The sequence below is a fragment of the Odocoileus virginianus genome, chromosome 1 (genome assembly GCF_023699985.2).
Source record: "Odocoileus virginianus isolate 20LAN1187 ecotype Illinois chromosome 1, Ovbor_1.2, whole genome shotgun sequence".
NCBI classification, from domain to species: Eukaryota; Metazoa; Chordata; class Mammalia; order Artiodactyla; family Cervidae; genus Odocoileus; species Odocoileus virginianus.
In genome coordinates this window covers 31695141-31714293 of record NC_069674.1, presented here as the reverse complement: position 1 = coordinate 31714293, position 19153 = coordinate 31695141, and the positions used below count along the sequence as shown (strand labels likewise).

The 19153-nt window shown below is 40.4% G+C and overlaps 1 protein-coding gene across 2 annotated transcripts in view; it reads left to right on the top strand.

Moving 5' to 3' along the window:
- CPED1 (cadherin like and PC-esterase domain containing 1) overlaps positions 1-19153 on the top strand; it is a 305552-nt gene that overhangs the window by 270495 nt on the left and 15904 nt on the right. For both annotated transcript variants that reach the window (XM_070466510.1, XM_070466514.1), the window contains 4 exons: positions 8924-9144; positions 9407-9508; positions 9903-9990; positions 14562-14708. In XM_070466510.1, coding sequence (XP_070322611.1) covers positions 8924-9144; positions 9407-9508; positions 9903-9990; positions 14562-14708 — 558 coding nt within the window. The remainder of the gene's footprint in view (positions 1-8923; positions 9145-9406; positions 9509-9902; positions 9991-14561; positions 14709-19153) is intronic.

Here is a 19153-nt window from a genome sequence, read left to right as displayed (position 1 = left end):
AAAATTCAGACTTTTTACAGTGAGAATCCAACATGTCACTGTTACCATGTATAGTAGTGCAAATATACGTTGTGCTACAAAAAACAGAACTTTATTTTAAATTTCAATCAAGACGACCTTTAAGGAAATACATTAAACTGAGTTGTCTTTCTCCAAAGAACCAAATTTAAAGGAGACAGAATTTGACTGGGCCTGTGAGACTTATTGGAAAGTTAGGCCTTCAAATAGTGTTCTACTTTCTTTAAAATTTCAAAGCACTCATTTTTCTCAGTTGAATTTCCTTATGTTGTTATTATGACCTTTGACATCATTTTACTACTGCTTTCCATTGATGAGTGGAAAGCTATACTTGGAAATGGAGGCCCACCTGTGGAGAAGGAACAAAACACGAATCAATTGGGCTTTAAGAGGTGGTTCAAGTTTCCTGTAGCTTTGACCAGGAATGTCACTGCACTCCATGTGTAAGGGGGGCCAAACTTTTTATACTTCAGTTATTAGCCTTTACTTCTATAAACGGGAGGCTGGTCTCTGAGAAAAGATGATGCAGGGCTTCTCAGAGTGTTTGTATCAGTTTCTATGGCATACTTGTTCGTGTCTGAAGGGCAGGTAAATATGAGACCCCTTTTAAACTCTAAATTTATTCAAATATGAATTATTTCACTTGAAGGCTTTTGTAAGTATGCATAGGTTTTATGATGTACCATTGTGCTGAGTCAAACCAAAATCCATTGAAAAAGTATAAGCTTGGTGTTAAATTGTACTCTGATGAATGTTTCTAAATACATACACACCTCTTTCTTACTCAGTAAATTTTGAATGGAACATTTATAAAAATTTATCAGAGCATTGTTTTGTAATCCACAGTGAAAAATACATAAGAAATAGTTTAGAAGGAGGATAATGAAATTTATAACTGAAAAAACTTAGGAGTCTGACCAAACTGAATAAAATGAGCTTTTATTTTGTTTGTCAGTTGAAAACATAGTTCAGCTGACAAACTCAGTAATTTTATTACACAGTAATAAAATACCTGACAGAAGAGTGCAATTAAGAAAGGAAAATATAAAAAGGCAATATTTACTGAAAACATTTAAGCTCAGCTGTTAAAACAGGAAATGTAACTTATATTTTTAAAGCAGTGTTTGTGAGTACGGTACTGTCTTGAACTTAAAGGTGTTTACATATTTGAAGTACACCCAACTTATAATAATATGTTCTGGTTAATATGTGAATTCCATTATGGTTACACAATTCATTGTTGCTTGTCAGTTTTAATAAAAAGAGGTGAATAGAAGGAAAGGAGTGTACCTGACTCTTACCAGGAAAGGATGGCATACACATAAAGCCCACAATACAGAGGCAAGGGCAAAATAGATAGGTACTTTTGCTCCAAGCAGCTAGATTATCCGTGTCTAGGTGATATTGTTGTTTGTTTTGATTTTTGCCAACTTTCATGTGTTTTAGAGTGACTTGTCTCTATGTCAATTTTCATCTGTTCTTGACCCCAAAGAGCAATTTGGTTGGTCATATATAGCCAGTTTGATCAAAATGCATCATTGAAAAACATGCATTGCAGTCATATTACATTTCATAGAGAAATGCTTTGTAGAGCTTGATTTTCATCCTGCCCTAAATATCATTAGCCATCTGATCAGTCTCAGCTTCATGTTAGAGCTGACTCACCCTCTACTACCTCACTTGGCAGTTATCTTATGAGAGTGGTGGTGCTCAATCATGAGGCTCATGGGAGCCACTGTGGAGCTTCCTAAATGTATAGGCGATGCTTGGCCCTGGACTAGATGTAATGAATAAGACTACTCCTCACTTCACTTTCATTTCCGTTGTTTACCACGATGAGAGCTCCTCAGTAAGTAGGTGTTGTCAGGATTAATGGTCAAGGAGCTCCTATATAATTTCCCCTCTTGGAAGGTTCCAGTGGGCTCCTATTAACTGGCTGAAATCTGTGCTGGCATCTGCATGCACTTTGTTGGCTCTGAAGAAATATCCCCATTTCTGTGAATACTGAAGATAGAACCTATGCAAGAGGAAAGAAAGAAAGATGGAAAATTATTTTAAATCAAGGTTTTCTCCCCCATCTATTGATTCTACATATACCCCCTTCTTTCCCAGCTCCAACAGATCAGAAGAATCTGAGACCCTAACAAGTGACCTTTATATTGAGCTATCACAGTGAGCCCCATTGCTCCTCTTCATTTCTTTATAACTTGCTTTGCTAACTATTCCTTGTTACTTTTGGTGAGTTTGGAGAAAGGAGGTAATGGAGTTAAATATTTACATATGTAGGTGTCATCATCATTAGTTCCCTTTATTCATGATGAAACAAAATGGGATGAAAATTGCTTTATTTTATATTTTAATCAAAAATTCTGAAAGTGTTTATTGCATTTTCACTGATAAATGATTGTTCTTGCTTATATTTGTCCCAGAGAACTAATTTCTCTAAGAGTAGAAGTCCTTTTATGCATCATATGGATGTTAAGTTTAGCCGTTCATATACTTCATGTTGTTGCTTAGTCACTTAGTTGGGTCTGTTTTGTGACCCCACGAACAGTAGCCCGCCAGGCTCCTCTGTTCATGGAATTTCCCAGGTGAAAATGCTGGAGTAGGTTGCCATTTCCTCCTCCAGGGGATCTTCCTGACCCAGGGATTGAACCCCGATCTCCTACATTGCAGGCAGATCCTTTACTGACTGAGCTACAAAGGAAGCCCTCCATTACTTCATACTTTTGCTAATTCACAGGTGGAAAAATCTGAATTTAGCGGTTTTTATTTTTTCCCAGACTTAGCATGTAAGAGAATGTGGTAAAGACTAGCTAGGTGTTCATCAAACTCATTTCTTTCGCTTCCTGGCACAAAGCTTGGCTACATTTCTCAGTCTCCTTGCAGTCAGGTGTGTGACCGTATGATTGGGTTTTACCCAATGGTATGTGAGCAGCAGTGACAGGCCCATCCCTCAGGGTGGACCCACAGGAAACCTGGCAGCTCTTTACTCCTCCCCCGGCTAGATATCGACACCCAGTGAGTTCTCAGAAACTGTAGCTGAGAAAGGCCAGGTCTACTCATCCTGGGACACTGAATGACCTCCCTGCCCCCACACATACCCCTGCCTCGAACCACCTGGACCATTTTCCTGAAGAAGTAAATGTTGATAGTGTTTAGGCCACTATACATTTCAAGGCTCTATTTGTTAATAGCACTTAGCCTATGACACCTAATGCAGGGACTATATCATGTTGAGAAATTTAGAAAAGAAAATAAAGATAATTAAACCATTGCATGGTTTTTAAGAAGACTTAAAATAAGCGCAAGCTTTAATGAAGCCTAAGAACAAGGTGTGCTTCTAGGTCTTAGAGTCCATGGCGGTATGAAATACAGTAGAAAAAACACCAGACCTTATACTTTTCAATGACATCCTGCATGTCAAGTTTGGGGAATAGCAACAGATGCAAAACTCTTCTAAACACATCTTTGTTTCCTGCTGATGAGCTGAGATCCAGCCTCTCATGCCACATTGAGACACAGATGTTTCTGCTCCTCTCCAGAGCCCACCTTGATGGTGATAGACTCCCTGCATTGCACCCCAGGACCAGAAGAGAGATGCTGCATAGGAAAATGCCATTCAATCTTTGGAATAAAGCTGCTACTGGAATCCAAAATATTATTAACATTATTCCTGTGATGGGCTTTATTGAGCCAATGCATAATCCTTCCCTCTTAGTCCATTGTTCTATAGAGGTAGAAGTAAAGTTACTTAAGCTGATTAATTTTGCATGAGTTTTCAAATGCTTTTAAACACAAGGATTTAATCTAATTGCTGCCCTTATTGCTGGCTGATTTTTTAATTCACATAAGAAGCCAATATATAAGGTTGATTTTTACTCTACGCACTATTCTGGACACTTGAAATTCAACAGTTAAAAAAAAGAAAGAAAAAACTTCTCCCTGTGGTGCTTAATATCATTGGAGCTTTAAAAAAAATTGGTAGGGAGAAGAAATAGCTATTTTAATATTTTATTGCTAACTGATTATCTCTATAATTGTGTATTAGTTAATTGTACTTTTTCTTCTTTGATTGCATCTGCCAGCCAACACCTGTGCATGCTAGTATAAGGCAGTAATTTTCACAGGAAAGAAGAGTTTTTTTACAAATTGTATGGCTAGTTATACATATATGTTATCATAATTTAGACCCTTTACATTGGAAGTTGAAAACAAATAACTTACTCATTTCCTTTTAAAAATTCACCAAGTTGAATGATCTAAATAAAGACCAAATACGAATCATGGCTGAAAAGAACCACTCTTATTCCTGGTATTATTTTCTAATTGTGTGCATTTTAAAAGCTGATATTTTGAAGTTAGAAATCTTTTAGTTAGGAATACCAATTAACCTCTTCCCAAAACAGCTTTCTCTACAGAACCAGCAATCTTAAATTCACAAGTGCATTTACATCTTAGTTATAATTTGTCAGTTCCATCTTTCATGAATAGAAAGGCACTGGGATAGAAGAATTCTCTAGAACATAGTCTTCTATGTCAGAGCTGTGTCTACTAGATTCAAAAACTGCTATCTTGCTGTTTGCAGTTTAGGAGAATTTGTTTTGCAGATGGTGGTGGTATTTTGCAGATGCCCCTTCCTTCTCCCTTGAGCTTGTTAGTTACTGATGAGAAGTGAAGACATGAGGGACTGTTCAAAGGTTATCAGTCTGCTTGATTCAGAATGTGCTTCACCAGCAACCTCCAAGCCCTGTTGAGAGTCTGTAACAGGGTTAGTAGGACAAGAGAGAGGATGCTGTGATTTAGACACTTCCTATCTTCACTGACTTTTTCTTTGAAATAGCTAATGAATTTAAAGTGCCTAGGGATTTCCTTGGCAGCCCTGTGCTTAAGACTCTGTACTTCCACTATAGGAAGCACAGGTTCGATCCCAGTCGGGGAACTAAGATCTCACATGCCAACCGATCCCAGAGTAGATACTACATAAAACCAACAATTAACAGCCGAAGTATACACTACAGTAACACAAAACAATACAGAAACGCAGCCACTTAGAAACTGAAGCTCCCTCTCCTAAATCTTGGATCAACGAGAAATCCAAGATAGTTACAGAATGCTTGTAAGAAAAAAATCATATGAACTATTTCCTATTAAAACAAAGCAAATTGATGGCACTAAGTTGGTGTCATATAAAAATAAAATAAAGTGCCTAGAAGTGCACCAACTCAAAGGACGTGAGTTAGAGCCAGTGCTGGGAGGTAGTGAAGGACGGGGAAGCCTGGCATGCTGCAATCCGTGGGGTCACAAAGAGCTGGACACGACTTAGCAACTGAACAGCCAACAAGCGGTGCACTGCAGGGCACTCAAGAAGCATTCCGAAACGCTTCTTGCCTTTCCTGTGCCTTCATGCTGGCTCTTACTTCTTGTGTGCTGGATGCCAGAAATAAGTATTTAAAAGCTCATTCAAGTCTTCTATGGTGTTGCCATTATTTTCCCCAATTTACACAGAAGGAAATGAACCCACAAAGAAGTCACATAATTTGTCTAAGATCATCTGGTTAATAAATAACAGTATCTAAGAATTCTGAAAAACAGATTCTTTGCCTCTGTCATTCATTGCTGGGCTGCATCTTCCTACAACCCCACAGAAAAGACTGGACATTTAGAAAATATGTTTTCTCTTAGGAATAGGCAGCTACTTGGATTTTCTTCAGCTTCTGTAGCCCACAGCACAGACGTCCAGTGATCTTACTGGCTGCCCAGAGATAACGCTAGGAGGGACTGCATCTTGATTCTGAGATGGAAAGAATCTGTAAGAAAAATCTGTAGTGGAAATTTAGCTCAACTGGCTTGCCAAGGTCTCTTGCTGGTATCGAGAGCTGAATTGTGTTTCTACTCAATCAGATTCATGTTTTGAAGTTCTAGCTCTCAGTACTTCAGAATGTGACTGTATTTGGAGACAGGGCCTCCAAAGGGGTAATTAAGGGAAATTGGGGGCTTGCCTGGTGGCTCAACGGTAAAGAATCTGCCTGCAGTGCAAGAGACCTGGTTTGATCCCTGGGGTAGGAAGATCCCCTGGAGGAAGAAATGACAACCCGCTCCAGTATTCTTGCCTGGAGAATCCCATGGACCGAGGAGCCTGTGGGGCTACAGTCCATGGGGTCACAAAGAGTCAAACATGACTGAGAGACTGACCAGGAAAAATAAGGTCATTATGCTGGGCCCTATTCCAATATGACTAGTGTCCTTATAAGTAGAGGAGATTAAGACACAGACATACACAGAAGACCATATGTGGACACAGAAGATAACCATCTACAAGTCAAGCAGAGATGTCCTCAGAAGAAACCAACCATGCAAATACTTTGATCTTGGACTACTAGGCAAGAATCATGAGAAAATAAATGTCGGTTATTTAAGCTACCCAGTCTGTGTTGCTTTGTTTTGACAGCCTTAGCAAACTATTAACAACACAAATGAAGTTGGGTCTTTACTAGTCTCTGAAATGAAGAGCTTTTCTGATTATTCAGAGTTCTCTTTTAAAAATCAGAATTCTGGACCAGAAAAACAAACAAATAGTTACAGGTCAAATCCAGTAAGGAGAATTTCAAGTGATTTCACAGAGTATTTTTCTTATACTGGGATGTTGACACTCCAGATGGAACTTGACCTAGAGGATCAGTGACTGGGACCTTGACATCTTAGGTCACTCTGTTGGGCTTGGCGATGCTTATTGTAATAGTGATTGGAAGGGAAATTCTGAAAGAGAATGCCTTCTGGATTTCTTCATACTACTGTTGAATACACTTACCATGAAAGAATAAACCTTTGCAGAGTCTCACTAAATTCATTATGGATGGGTGAATGCAGTAGTGCCTGACAAGTGATGGCAGTGGCCACTTTAAAATCAGAAGAAAATATGTGCATGACTATTGCAAAGGGGGACTTCCCAAGTTGCGCTGGTAGTAAAGAACCTGCCTGTCAGTTCAGGAGACATAAAAGCTGTGGGTTTAACCCTTGGGTCAGGAAGATCCCCTGGAGGGGGGCACAGCAACCCACTCCAGCATTCTTGCCTGGAGAATCCCATAGACAGAGGAGCCTGGCAGGCGATGGTCCATGGGGTCACAAAGAGTTGGACACGACTGAAGCAACTTAGCATACAGCACACAATGCAAAGGGAAATCTCAACAGAAAGAGTAAAGAGCTGAAGAAGGAATTAAACCTTGTCCAGAGACATTAAAGAAATTGTCTCTAACAAAAGTCCCTTTGACTTTCAGTTCAATAAATATTTTTAAAATGCATGCATAGTACTATGGGGGAAATCAGAATTTAGAAATTAATCTTGACTCTGGCCTTAAATACTTATTGATATGATATAAGAAAAAAAGATACAGTCACAAATAGCTGTAATTTCATGTAGTCTTTGATAAAATCAGCAATGGAATTGAAAATTATAATGAAGTCACAGAGGACAGAAAGGTCATTCTGACTGGGGCATTGGACAAGACCCTCTGGGAAAGACGTCTGTGTTAAGTCTGGAGGTTGTGTAGCATTTATACAGACTAGGTTGCAGAGGGCAGGGCTTTCTAGGCAGATGGATTAGCACAAGGAAAAACAGATGTTGTTGACTGCAAATCATGTTCAGTGAAAAAGTAGAAATCTGACCTGCTTACTTGAAGGAAAGTGTTGAGAGGATGGGGCCATTGACCCTGCACTTGGAGATCAAGGACTTGGATTTGAGTCCTGTGTTCCCCATTTACTAGATTTATAACCTCAATCTCCCTGAGCCTCAAATACCTCATTTGTGAAACAGAGATAATGACTCATATCTCATGATTATGGAGATTAAAAGTGAGTACTCAGTGTGAAATTTCCACCTAGCAAAAGCTGATATGCAATAAAAATTCAGTAAATGTTAACTGAACCTCAGAGTTAAAACCTGAGTCCACAGAACATGGAGAGCTGATAAGGTTTTTGAGCATGAAAGGGAGATGAGACATTTGGAAATTTATCCCAGTATTACTGTGTGGAGAATGAATTAGAGGGCAACCATGGTGCAAGAGGGCTTCCCTGGTGGCTCAGATGGTCAAGAACCTGCCTGCATTGCAGGATACCCAGGTTTGATCCCTGGGTCAGGAAGATTCCCTGGAGAAGGAAACAGCAACCCACTCCAGTATTCTTGCCTGGACAATTCCATGGACAGAGGCGCCTGGCAGGATACAGACCATGGCGTGGCAGAGTTGGACATGAGTGGGTGACTTACACACATGTTACAAGAAGATCTATTAGGCAAGTGTTGACAACAGCACACCTTTGAGGCCATGGGAGCCTCAAGCAGGACTGTGCTTGTGGAATTTAAAGGAGGTGATAGATGAGAGGCTTCCATGGCAAATGGCCCTGGGATGTGCACCCTGGAACATAGACTGCTTTTCAGAAAATCAAATTCTAGTTCTGTGGCTCTTTTCTCAAGTAGTAGCATGACCTCTATTGAGCTAGCTAACCTCTGTGGATTCCCAGTTTTCTCATCTACAAAATCAAGAGATTGGAACATCTCTAAGTACTCATAGCACTAGACTACTTCACACCTATTTGAATCAATAACACGTTAAGCTGATTAGATGAGAAAGTGAAGTGCCTAAGAGGGATAGAGAAATTAAAGATAGCATAAAGAAAGCAAAGAGCTTTAAACATGAGTTAGTGGATCAGTGGATGATGTCATTACTAGGAACATGGAAAGGGAAAATGAACAGGTTTGGGAGAGAAGAATTAATGTCGTTTCTAAGAGTTTAAAGGGCTGTCCTGCAATTGGATGTATGTCTCTGTTTTCATCAGGTTACTTATTTTATATTGTCTTCTATATCTTATACATGTCAGATTTGAAAGCAAAATTTTTTTTAACTTGTAGATTCTTTTTATTGGAGATTCAACCAACAGAGGGATAATGTACTATCTGATTGAAAGATTGAATGAAACCCTGAAGGAATGGCAGAAGGTGCATGGCACTAAATTCTACCACAATGTCAATGGAGGAAAGACCTTGATCAGTTATTCCTACTATCCCCAGTTTTGGATGAGCCCTTCATTGAGACCAACATTTGAAAAAGCCCTTGAACATCTCTTGCAAAGGTACAATGGAGCAGTTTTGAACGAAACCATACCACAATGTACTGATGTTTTACTAGTAGTCATGATTGTTTGCTGTGTATCAGATGTGCTGAAAAGTTTAAATACCAAGTATTAATAATATGGCTGAAAACGAGGTAGAAATGATAAGGAGGTCTTGTGATCAGGATGCCAGCTAGGGTTCAATGAAATGTGAGGCAGTGCTGTTAAAATGTTTACCATCTGTTTCAAGGCAACACGTGTTGTTTTTCTTTCTGGATTTCAGATCAGGTCCCCTGGAGAATACCAGTCAGACTGTATTGGTTGTTGGTGGTGTTCAGTGGCTTAATTCCAATCATCTGCAAATTATTCACAAGGTTTTAAAGAGGTAAATTCCTGCAACAATAATTATCATTTGTATTCTAAATAAAAAAAATTTACTCTTGATGTGAGTGAATTTTACCAAGATTTTATATAAAGAATAACTTGTAATTTAGAATCCAGCAGTTCAAGTCTAGTTTTAAATGTTTCAAAAATACTTTTGTATTGTATTGCAACATGGCTCTTCAGCATCCAAACCAAAACATGCCCACTGACATATAAAACTCTATCCACAAACACACACACAAAAGCACTAAGGTACATCAAATCTACAAAATGAGAATTTAGTCCTACATGGCAATTATCACATTCTAAAGGAATTCCGTTCCACTTGCTTGTGTAAATACGGACATCTAGAAATGTCATCAGAGTTTATGACTTGAGATCTGCTTATTTCACAGGGAAAACTTACTCAATATCCTTGTGATCATCAAAACGTTGGGAATTGGATTTCATTTGCCAGTGGATGGAGTACACTTCTTAACCCAGGTAAATCCATATTTTCCAGGCTGTGTGAACTTCATGGTTCCTGTAAGGATCCTTGCTGGTGTCTGAAAAAGGACCCAAAAGGCACTGTATAACCTTCAACAACTTTCATAAAATTAAAAGGAGATGGTACACTTAAGGATTATGATTTCAAATCAGTTATAATGATTCCTGGAAATAAGGGGCCAGTTCAGTTCAGTCACTCAGTTGTGTCCGACTCTTTGCGACCCCATGGACTACAGCATGCCAGGCTTCCCTGTCCATCACCGACTCCTGGAGCTTGCTCAAACTCATGTCCACCATGTCAGTGATGCCATCCAACCATCTCATCCTCTGTCATCCTCTTCTTCTCCCACCTTCAATCTTTCCCAGCATCAGGGTCTTTTCAAATGAGTCAGCTTCGCATCAGGTGGCCAAAGTATTGGAGTTTCAGCTTCAGCATCAGTCCTTCCAATGAATATTAAGGACTGATTTCCTTTAGGATGGACTGGTTGGATCTCCTTGCAGTCCAAGGGACACTCAAGAGTCTTCTCCAACACCATAGTTCAAAAGCATCAATTCTTCTGCACTCAGCTTTCTTTATAGTCCAACTCTCATATCCATACATGACTACTGGATAAACCATGGCTTTGACTAGATGGACCTTTGTTGACAAAGTAATGTCTCTGCTTTTAATATGCTGTCTAGGTTGGTCATAACTTTTCTTCCAAGGAGTAAGCATCTTTTGATTTCATGGCTGCAGTCACCATCTGCAGTGATTCTGGAGCCCCCCAAAATAAAGTCTCTCACTGTTTCCATTGTATCCCATAAGGGAAACATAAGGGGACACCAGCCCATAAATAATGCTTTGGATTCATAAAGAAGAAAGTTGGACCAGAGTTTGAAAAAGTAAAAACCTGAGGGTTAGATGAGAGGGCTTATGTTGTAAATATCCTCTTCCCTCATTCATGTTTCAGACACTGTAAAGACTCCTGCTAAAATCACATAGGAAATTATCAGTATCAGTGAGTAATTTGGAAAAGAGTGGCTTTGGGAAAGAGGATTTCTGACCGATTGCTTTCAGAATTCGTCTTTGAAGTAGTATCATTCATTTTGCCTCAGGTTGGATGTTTGTAAATGAAAGGAGTCGAGGTCTCTGATCAGTTCTCATAGAAGACAGTAAATCGGTAGTCTCAACACTAAGTACAAGTCTCATTAAAGAAAGACACCATCTGTAGGTAAGAGAACCAGCTGCTCTTGCTCAGCTAGGAGAGCTCACAGGCAGCCCGGATTGTGTACAGTTGCTCAGGAGGAGCTCAGGAAGCACTGGGAATTGGGGAGACAGGAAGCTGTCCATTGACTGCGTCAACCAAGTGAGATTTATTTTTGTGTCATTTACAAGTGCTCCTAGCTTTCTCCAGCACACATCACAAGATACCCCTCTCCTTTCTCAAAACTTTATTTTCCTGGCCACCAGATCTGTGATGCCAAAGTATGAGAAATAGTAGAAAGTGGTCAAAGTAAAACCACCAAATTCAGCTTCTTGAAGTCAGGTGGGGTTGAGGTCATGTAAAATGAGTTGAGACATTTGGCATCTGGGGTAGCTGAAGGGTTTGAGACAGTCAGGGATTAGAAGAAGGTCTTTTGATCATTTCTTCTTTGGGTTATGAGTTGAATCTCCTTTAATGTTATTTGAGGTCTGCAGGTCATGTTTGCAGTTCCATACTTGAGGACTCTGGTAGCTCCACTTTGCTTCCTTGATTGTGGCCTCTCATCCAGAACTGGAGGACCTATGATGCCTCCAGGTAGATTTAGAATGAACTCATCTCAGCAAACAGATCTTTGACACTTACTGTATGCCAGATACTATGAACCATGGTGCCTGCCATCAGGGCTTCGATGGTGCTCATCAGTTTTGCAGACTTGGCGAAGATGAAAGGAAGGAAGAAGAGGAGGGGAAATGATAAAACAAAAGAGAAAATTATGGTGGTAAGTGGAGGCAGAAAAGAAACCTGAACTCGTCATCAGACGCTGGCATTCATCGTCCTCATCGTGGCCATTCAGGATGCGGCCTCCACCTTCCTAGGTAGACTTGATCCTTGCGTCCAGTGCATATGCGCCCATGTGTACTCACATGTACACACACACGTGCACACACACACGTGCACTCACTCCACTACTGAGTGTTTCGGCTCCTCAAGCACACCTAGCTCTCAGTCACCCCCAGATCTTTAAAGCTACCGTTCCCTCTTCTTGGAGCCCACTCTCCACCACCAAGGGGAACTTTTGTTTGCCCTTCCAGTGTTAGTTTAAGTGCAGTTTCCTCTGAGGAAATCTAATTGAGGACTTCTGGACTGGAAAGACCCTGGACTCAATAGGCTGTTCCTGCCACGAGCTCCTGAAACTGTCTGATGTCCTTGTCTGTGTCCCTCAGCAGATCCTGTGCTTGCTTGTCTGCCCCCCCCCCCCCCCTTCTAGTCTAATCTCAGTGGGAGCAAGGATGGGGTAGGGGAGGGACGTCTGCACTGCTCATTCTGGTCCCCAAATGCAAACCACAAATCTCAGCACACAGGAGACTCTCAGAAAGCCTCTTCTTCCTTTTGGGCAGAGCCTCAGTCAGAACTCAGCCCCCTTTTCTAAATCTGGACCATCTCAGAAATGCTTTCCCAGCTCTAGAACTTCTGGTGGGATCAGCAAAAGCCTGTGTTGCAACAATATTGCAGCTCAACTTCTGTCTCTACCTCACTCCCTTGGAGGTGTTGATCCCAAGGAGGGAGGGGACCTCCTGCTGGCCCCCTGCATGCCAGTTTCTGGCTCAAAGTCTCTTTCTCAGAGAACTGACCTTTCTCTAGAAACCACTTACTTCAAAGTATCTTCTACTTTTTATAACTGGGCACCTTAAAGCTGAGAGGGTACTTGTAACCAGACAAGAAAAAACTTCACAAACGTTATTGAGCACCTTGAGCAGTATTTTTCAGGTAATGACACAGACTGTTTCCCATCTGTTCCTTTTCCTCCAGATTTCTCCTTTATGATCCTTCTCTATTCACTACATTCATCTGGGGAGAAACACTCTTCTTTGAATGTCACTGAAATAGGTGTGCCATCACAGGAAAGACAGAAAATTAGACACCTTTGTACTGCTTCTTTTATCTTGTAGTTGGATTAACAAATGCAAATAATTATTTGCTTTTCTACCTTGAAAATAAAAAAAAACTTTTTTTTGATCTTTAGAAAAGGAAGAGGGAGTACAATTCCCTCCCCATGGCAGTATGGGTTCTCAAAGAGACAGACACCAGGACAGGATCAACCAGATAAGGGGATTTATTGGAAAGAACGTCTGAGAAGAATAAAAGGGAGGGGGCAGGAGTAGGTGGGAAGAGTTTCAGACCACATCACCCAATGCATATCTACTCAGTCTTACACCAAATATTTCTTTTTTTTTTTTTTTTTTTAACCAAATATTTCTTGAGCATCCACTATGTACTGGGAACTATGTTTGGCTGTAATGTGTCTGATACGAAGGGAGTGGAAGAAGGGTGGATTAGGTAGCAAGAATCTCAGACTACAGCTAAGTCTGAGAAAGCCCTGGTCAAGCTGATGAGAAATCCTGGAGCCATATACTTAGTGGAGGAGTCCGTCTTCTCAACAGTGGACCTAAACTAGAACCTCTGCTGATCTTCATCAATGCCTTGAGCATGGTTGGGGAGGGAGGGAGGAATATGACTTACAAAAGCAGCAGATGGAGACTTCACTTACTTCTGGGGCTCCCAGAAGCCAACAGCAAACCTCATTTTGCTCAGGAAGCCCTCTTGAAGTCTGCCATGCCCCTGCAGAGCTGTTCCCCTTTCTCTCCCAAGCCAGAGTCTGGTTTGTGTGCGGGAGCTCAGTTGTTTTGTGACCCTTTGGACTGTAGACCGCCAGGCTCCTCTGTCCATGGGATTCTGTGAACAAGAATCCTGGAGTGGGTTGCCATGCCCTCCTCTAGGGGATCTTCCTGACCCAGGGATCGAACCCACATCTCCGGCGTCTCCCACATTACAGGCGGATTCTTTACCACTGAGCCATCAGCTAAGCCCAGAGTCTGGTATATTTCCCTCCAATAAAGGACTCAATAAATATTTACATATTTGTTTCTCCTGTTTGAATGCCCTGTCTTAAGAATAGGCACTGTGGTTTATTTGCCATTGTATACCTGTCCTTCAGCACAAAGCTGAGCGCAAAACAAATACTAATTAATATTCAAATGCAGAATTCAAATAGATAGAGATAGAATTTGTGATTTTCAAGTCTGGGTTTTTAAATTGAGAATTTTAGATACGTCAGTGGATCTCTGTGGACAGCAAACCTAACCACTTTTCATAGAAGAAACAGTTCTGAACTGTGCCACTATAGACATTGATGTATTGTTGTTTTATATATGCACAAATATTTATATTTTGAAAAAATTAGAACACATCTTAAAGAAATTCATTCTTTGTCTTATAATAAGATCAATCTATAAAAAAGATGACTTTTATGTGGTTTCAACTTGAGTTATTAAATCATAAAACAGTCCTTTTAATCAAAATTCTCTCTTCTCTTTTCCAATACAGAGTGAAGTTCAGAATTTATGGAAAAAAAATTTGATTATCCTGGAAGCTGCTAAAAAATATGGCTATGAAGTGGTTGACACATTTTCTATAACCATGGGGCGACACAAAGAGTTTTTGCAGGGGACGTGCGGGTGTCATTTCCATGAGGTATTTATGCTGGCTTTCTGATTTTTGTAGCTTTTGACTTTTTAAAATTTCTCATTGCATCTTTAATTGCATCATCAATCTTATTTTGCATCGTCAATCTTATTTTTCATCAAAGAAACTATGTCCGGAGGAGACTAAATAATGTATTCATCATCACTCAGCCAAATCAAATAGTAGTCACAACTTGAGGCTCTACAAAATGAAGTGTTAAAGTAATTAGTGTTTATGTAGACACCTGAAGACTAGAATCACTGGCCAACATAAGCAGGAAGATGGAGAACACTTGCCTTTTCTAGTCGACTCTGAGCCTTCCCATCAGAAATTCTGTCCACAGAAAGTGGGAGATGTCTTTAGTGGAGACAGATTGAAAACAAGGCAATTTAATTGCTAATGGCTAGATTACCTTCCTCCATTGGTTTATCCAATGCATTAACAGAAGAGCCTGTGTTTTGAAAAGTTTTTTGTTCCTCATGGTAAAATTGATTTTATTTGTAGCTAGTGATTAAATAGTCTTAGCTGATAAAATGTTAGCAGAAGATATTTTTTCTTCCTTGCTCCCCCATCCCATTCTTTCAAACTCTGTGCATTATTTCCTCCCTACCCTTGTGTAAACTCTTGTTGCTCTCATAATTTTAATGCCACTTTTGGATAATAATAGGACTTCAGTCACATTCAGGCATAAGAAGACTCTCACTTCAGTACTAAAATTGCCCAGACCTGTGTTATAACCACATGAAGTGACTTCTTTCCCCTAGCTCAGCCTCACCTCAGTCTCAAAAGCCGAAAGTAAGAGAGAGGGTGCAGGAGGCTTCTTTCCTATTTCTACATCATGCTTTGCCTCTCTTCCTCTTCCATCCCTTTCTCCATTGGGTCAGGTTGTATGCCTGCATGCATGCACGCTAAGTCACTTCAGTCGTGTCCAGCTCTTTGTGAACCTATGGACTGTAGCCCACCAGGTTCCTCTGTTCTTGGGATTCTCCAGGCAAGAATAATGGAGTGGGTTGCCATGCTCTTCTCCAGGGGATCTTCCTGACCCAGGAATCCAACCCAAGTGTCCTACACTGCAGGCAGATTCTTTACTGCTGAGCCACTGAATAAGCCCTTGGGTCAGGTTAGGGCGATGTTAAGGGCAACAAAAGGCTTACTTGAGGGGCATAAGCCTAATCCATGAATGTACTTTCTGGGTATAGCATGCTAATTCTTTCTGTCTAGAGTGCTCTTCTGGGCTTCCTTGAAGACACCCCTACTGGGCCCTCTGATAATAGCTTCTTTGACCGAGGAATACTTCCCTTAGAGCTGTATTCCTTCCTTAGCCCCTTGGCTTCCAATTGTCCATCTTCCTGTTTGCGGGTCACATTGCTTCTCCAGGCATCCTCTTGGAAAGTATACAGCATGACCCTGGGCTTGCTACACTCAGTTGCCCCCGTGTTGTCCACAAGAAACACTCATTCATCCTTGCTGTGCTGTTACCAGACATATCATGAGCTCCCAGTGCAGCCCTGCCTTTTGTTCCTCTCTTTCTCTCTCTAGCTCTCACTCTCACCCTTGCTGTCTCACTCTCTGCCACTTCAAAGCTGATCTATAGCATCATGTCTCATACCAGTTCTCGTGCTCCCAGTCCCCAGAGGACACATGTCTACCTCTCAAAGTTGGTGTGTTGAAGTCCCGTCTCACTTAGCTTAAAGCAGGAATGAAACAACCTCCCAAGATGGAGAAAGATCACAAAGTTTAAGAACGTCCTTCATAGAAACTCTTTCTCTTCCTTATTCTTCTTTGCCCAGCTCTAAATCAGACAAGGGTTTGCTGAGCTGAATTTTATCCACATTTTGGCAAGTTTTGCACACATTACCACTACATTGCTTTCGATGATGAGCTTACTTGGCTCCTGTTGTCTCTAGATCTCAGGAGTGTCAGCGGAAACTGCAATGGAGATTGCCTTGGTTGATCATCCTCTCAGATACCGATTCAGTTATTCTTTCTTGTGTCCCTTTGTAAACCAGAGTGCAGTCATGAGTGAGAGGACAAGTCTAAAGGTTTCTTCTGATCCTCTTTTTCAGCCCCAAGGTGACTGCTGTAATCCATCTTGATCCTCAGATTTTTATGAATATCCAAAAGTTATTGACTCCGCATTGGTTCTTCTGTACATTCTGCTAATGGAGTCATGTTACACTTTTGTGTGGTATATAGAACTGTATCTCAAGAGAGGCGAGAGGCTGCACCAACAATAGAAAGCATGGCATTTCAAGTTTAGATTTTAGCAACTTGAAGCTCGACCATGCCATTGCAGAATAGATTTTAAGCTGCAGGATACTGTATATTTACTTAATTCTTCCATAAGAAAATATCCTTCTGGGGCCTATCCTATTTGCAAGAGGTCAAGACTGAGAAACACAAGAGCAGGCAGCTTGAAAGAGGAAGAAACAGGGAACTTGCAGCTGATCCAGCCCCGTATCAGAGTTGGCTGCAAAAGCAAGCCAAAGGTTGTCAACCCACAGAAACTGGGGACTTTGAAAAACAACATACAGATTGGGTTTTTTCCCTCATTTAGAAAAGGTTTATTTATTTATTTTTACATAATGTGTCTTCAGTTAGTATTTTGGGGGAGGGTATCTGTTTTTCTTTTTTTCAGCTTCAGTGCTCTGGAAGTCTAAAAAGAGAAATCTTCCAGTGATTTCTCACATGGCTCCAATTAAAAACCAGAAGATGCAGGAATTCCCCCACGGTCCAGTGGTTAAGGCTCTACCTTCTCACTGCCAAAGGCCCAGGTTCAATCACTGATTGGGAACTAAAATCCCACAAGCCACATGGTGTGGCCAATAAATAAATAATAAAAACAGAAGATGCCTTTCCCACATGATTGCATTATATATATCTTCTGCCATAGAATCAACCAGTTGACAGGGAGAGTCATGGAATTTGCAAACTACAGTAAAGCTCTTTGAGTCATCAGAACTAGAATATTGGCTTATAAATATTACTTGTTAAAAATTCCTAATTTTCATAATCATGAGTTAAGCATGTCAGGGAAAATTACTTCACCCATCTGATTTTATAATTTTTGTGTACAATTATTATATACAAATTATTTTTTATTAATCCTTATTTCTAATGTGTGCCATCTTGATGGTAAGGTATATACATATCACCCAAATATTCTCTGTTGATTCTGGAGCAGTGTTACCCATTTTGATGTTTTCATGTTGGAGCTGAAATATTTGTGGGAGCCTTTGCCTTTCCAGTTACAACATAGAACTGATAAGATCATCTTTCTCAACTGACTCCCTTCATCACAAAGTCTCTAAAGTCATTCATCACAGAGGCCTAATTGTTGCTTAACTCTTGAACAATTTGTACCACTTGTACCTCAGGAAGTCTCCAGTGCTGACACTGAGTGTTTTATAAGCTTTCTAAACTGTCACCCAACATCTTAAATCACTGTTAGCCTTATTTTAAACAACCAAGAATATCTAAAGCATTTTGCAAAAAAGGATAGTTTGATGATTAATGTAGCAAGCTGGGAAAATGAAGATTATTGGTCTCATACAAAACATTAAAGGGCAGAAATTCGTTAATAACAACCACATTTTCCTCTGTGCTCGACTCAGGGACTGGCAGAGGAATTTGTTGTACAATAAAAGCAATAACTAAGATCTGCCGTACTGGAGCAAAAAAAATTTGAGTTTGGGAGCCTTGTATCTTTTGGTGTTCAATGAAACCATTCCCACTATAGATTCACAGAGACCTGAGAAGGATTGCTGTAATCATCAGTGTAAGATCTTGGTGTGTTCTCTTTGATTTGTGGTGAGAATTCTATCATAGACATAACAAACCTGCTCCAGTGGGCCCCTGTCGCCATAGGTGAGATTAAAGGTCTCGGGGTGTCTCTTTCATCTGTCAGAGCAGCAAGAGAGGGTGTGTTGCCATCATGAATCTATAAACAATTTCCCAACTGGTATGCATCAATTTTGACTAAAATGTTCCTGCTGATTAGAAAAGCAGGTGTTTCTCTTCATGGGTAGAAATGGAATTTTGTTTTCCCAGTGTTTATACAGGACAACAAACAGGATCCAGGTAGCTCTTGCCCAAGAGTGGTTTTGGATGGTGCCTTTAGTTATGTGGCAAACATCAACTATGAGTGAGCTAAAACTTGGAAAGGATGCAAAATTATTACCAGCCCTCACCTGGCTGCAGAAGGGGCAAATCCACAACCAGTTGTTATGTGATAATTAGTTAGTCTAACCAGTTGTACAGACTTTCTGTGATGTCTGTCTTTTCTGGCAGATGTAGTTCTAGCTTTTGAATCAGTCAAGCCCAAAACAAAACAAAATACCCAAACACTCCAGCATCACTGCCCAGCTCTAACATCAACAGGTTTCCTTTGATTCTAGCACCTTGGGAAGAAGAGGTTTTCAGTTCTGGGACAGAGATGATTTCCTATTACTATT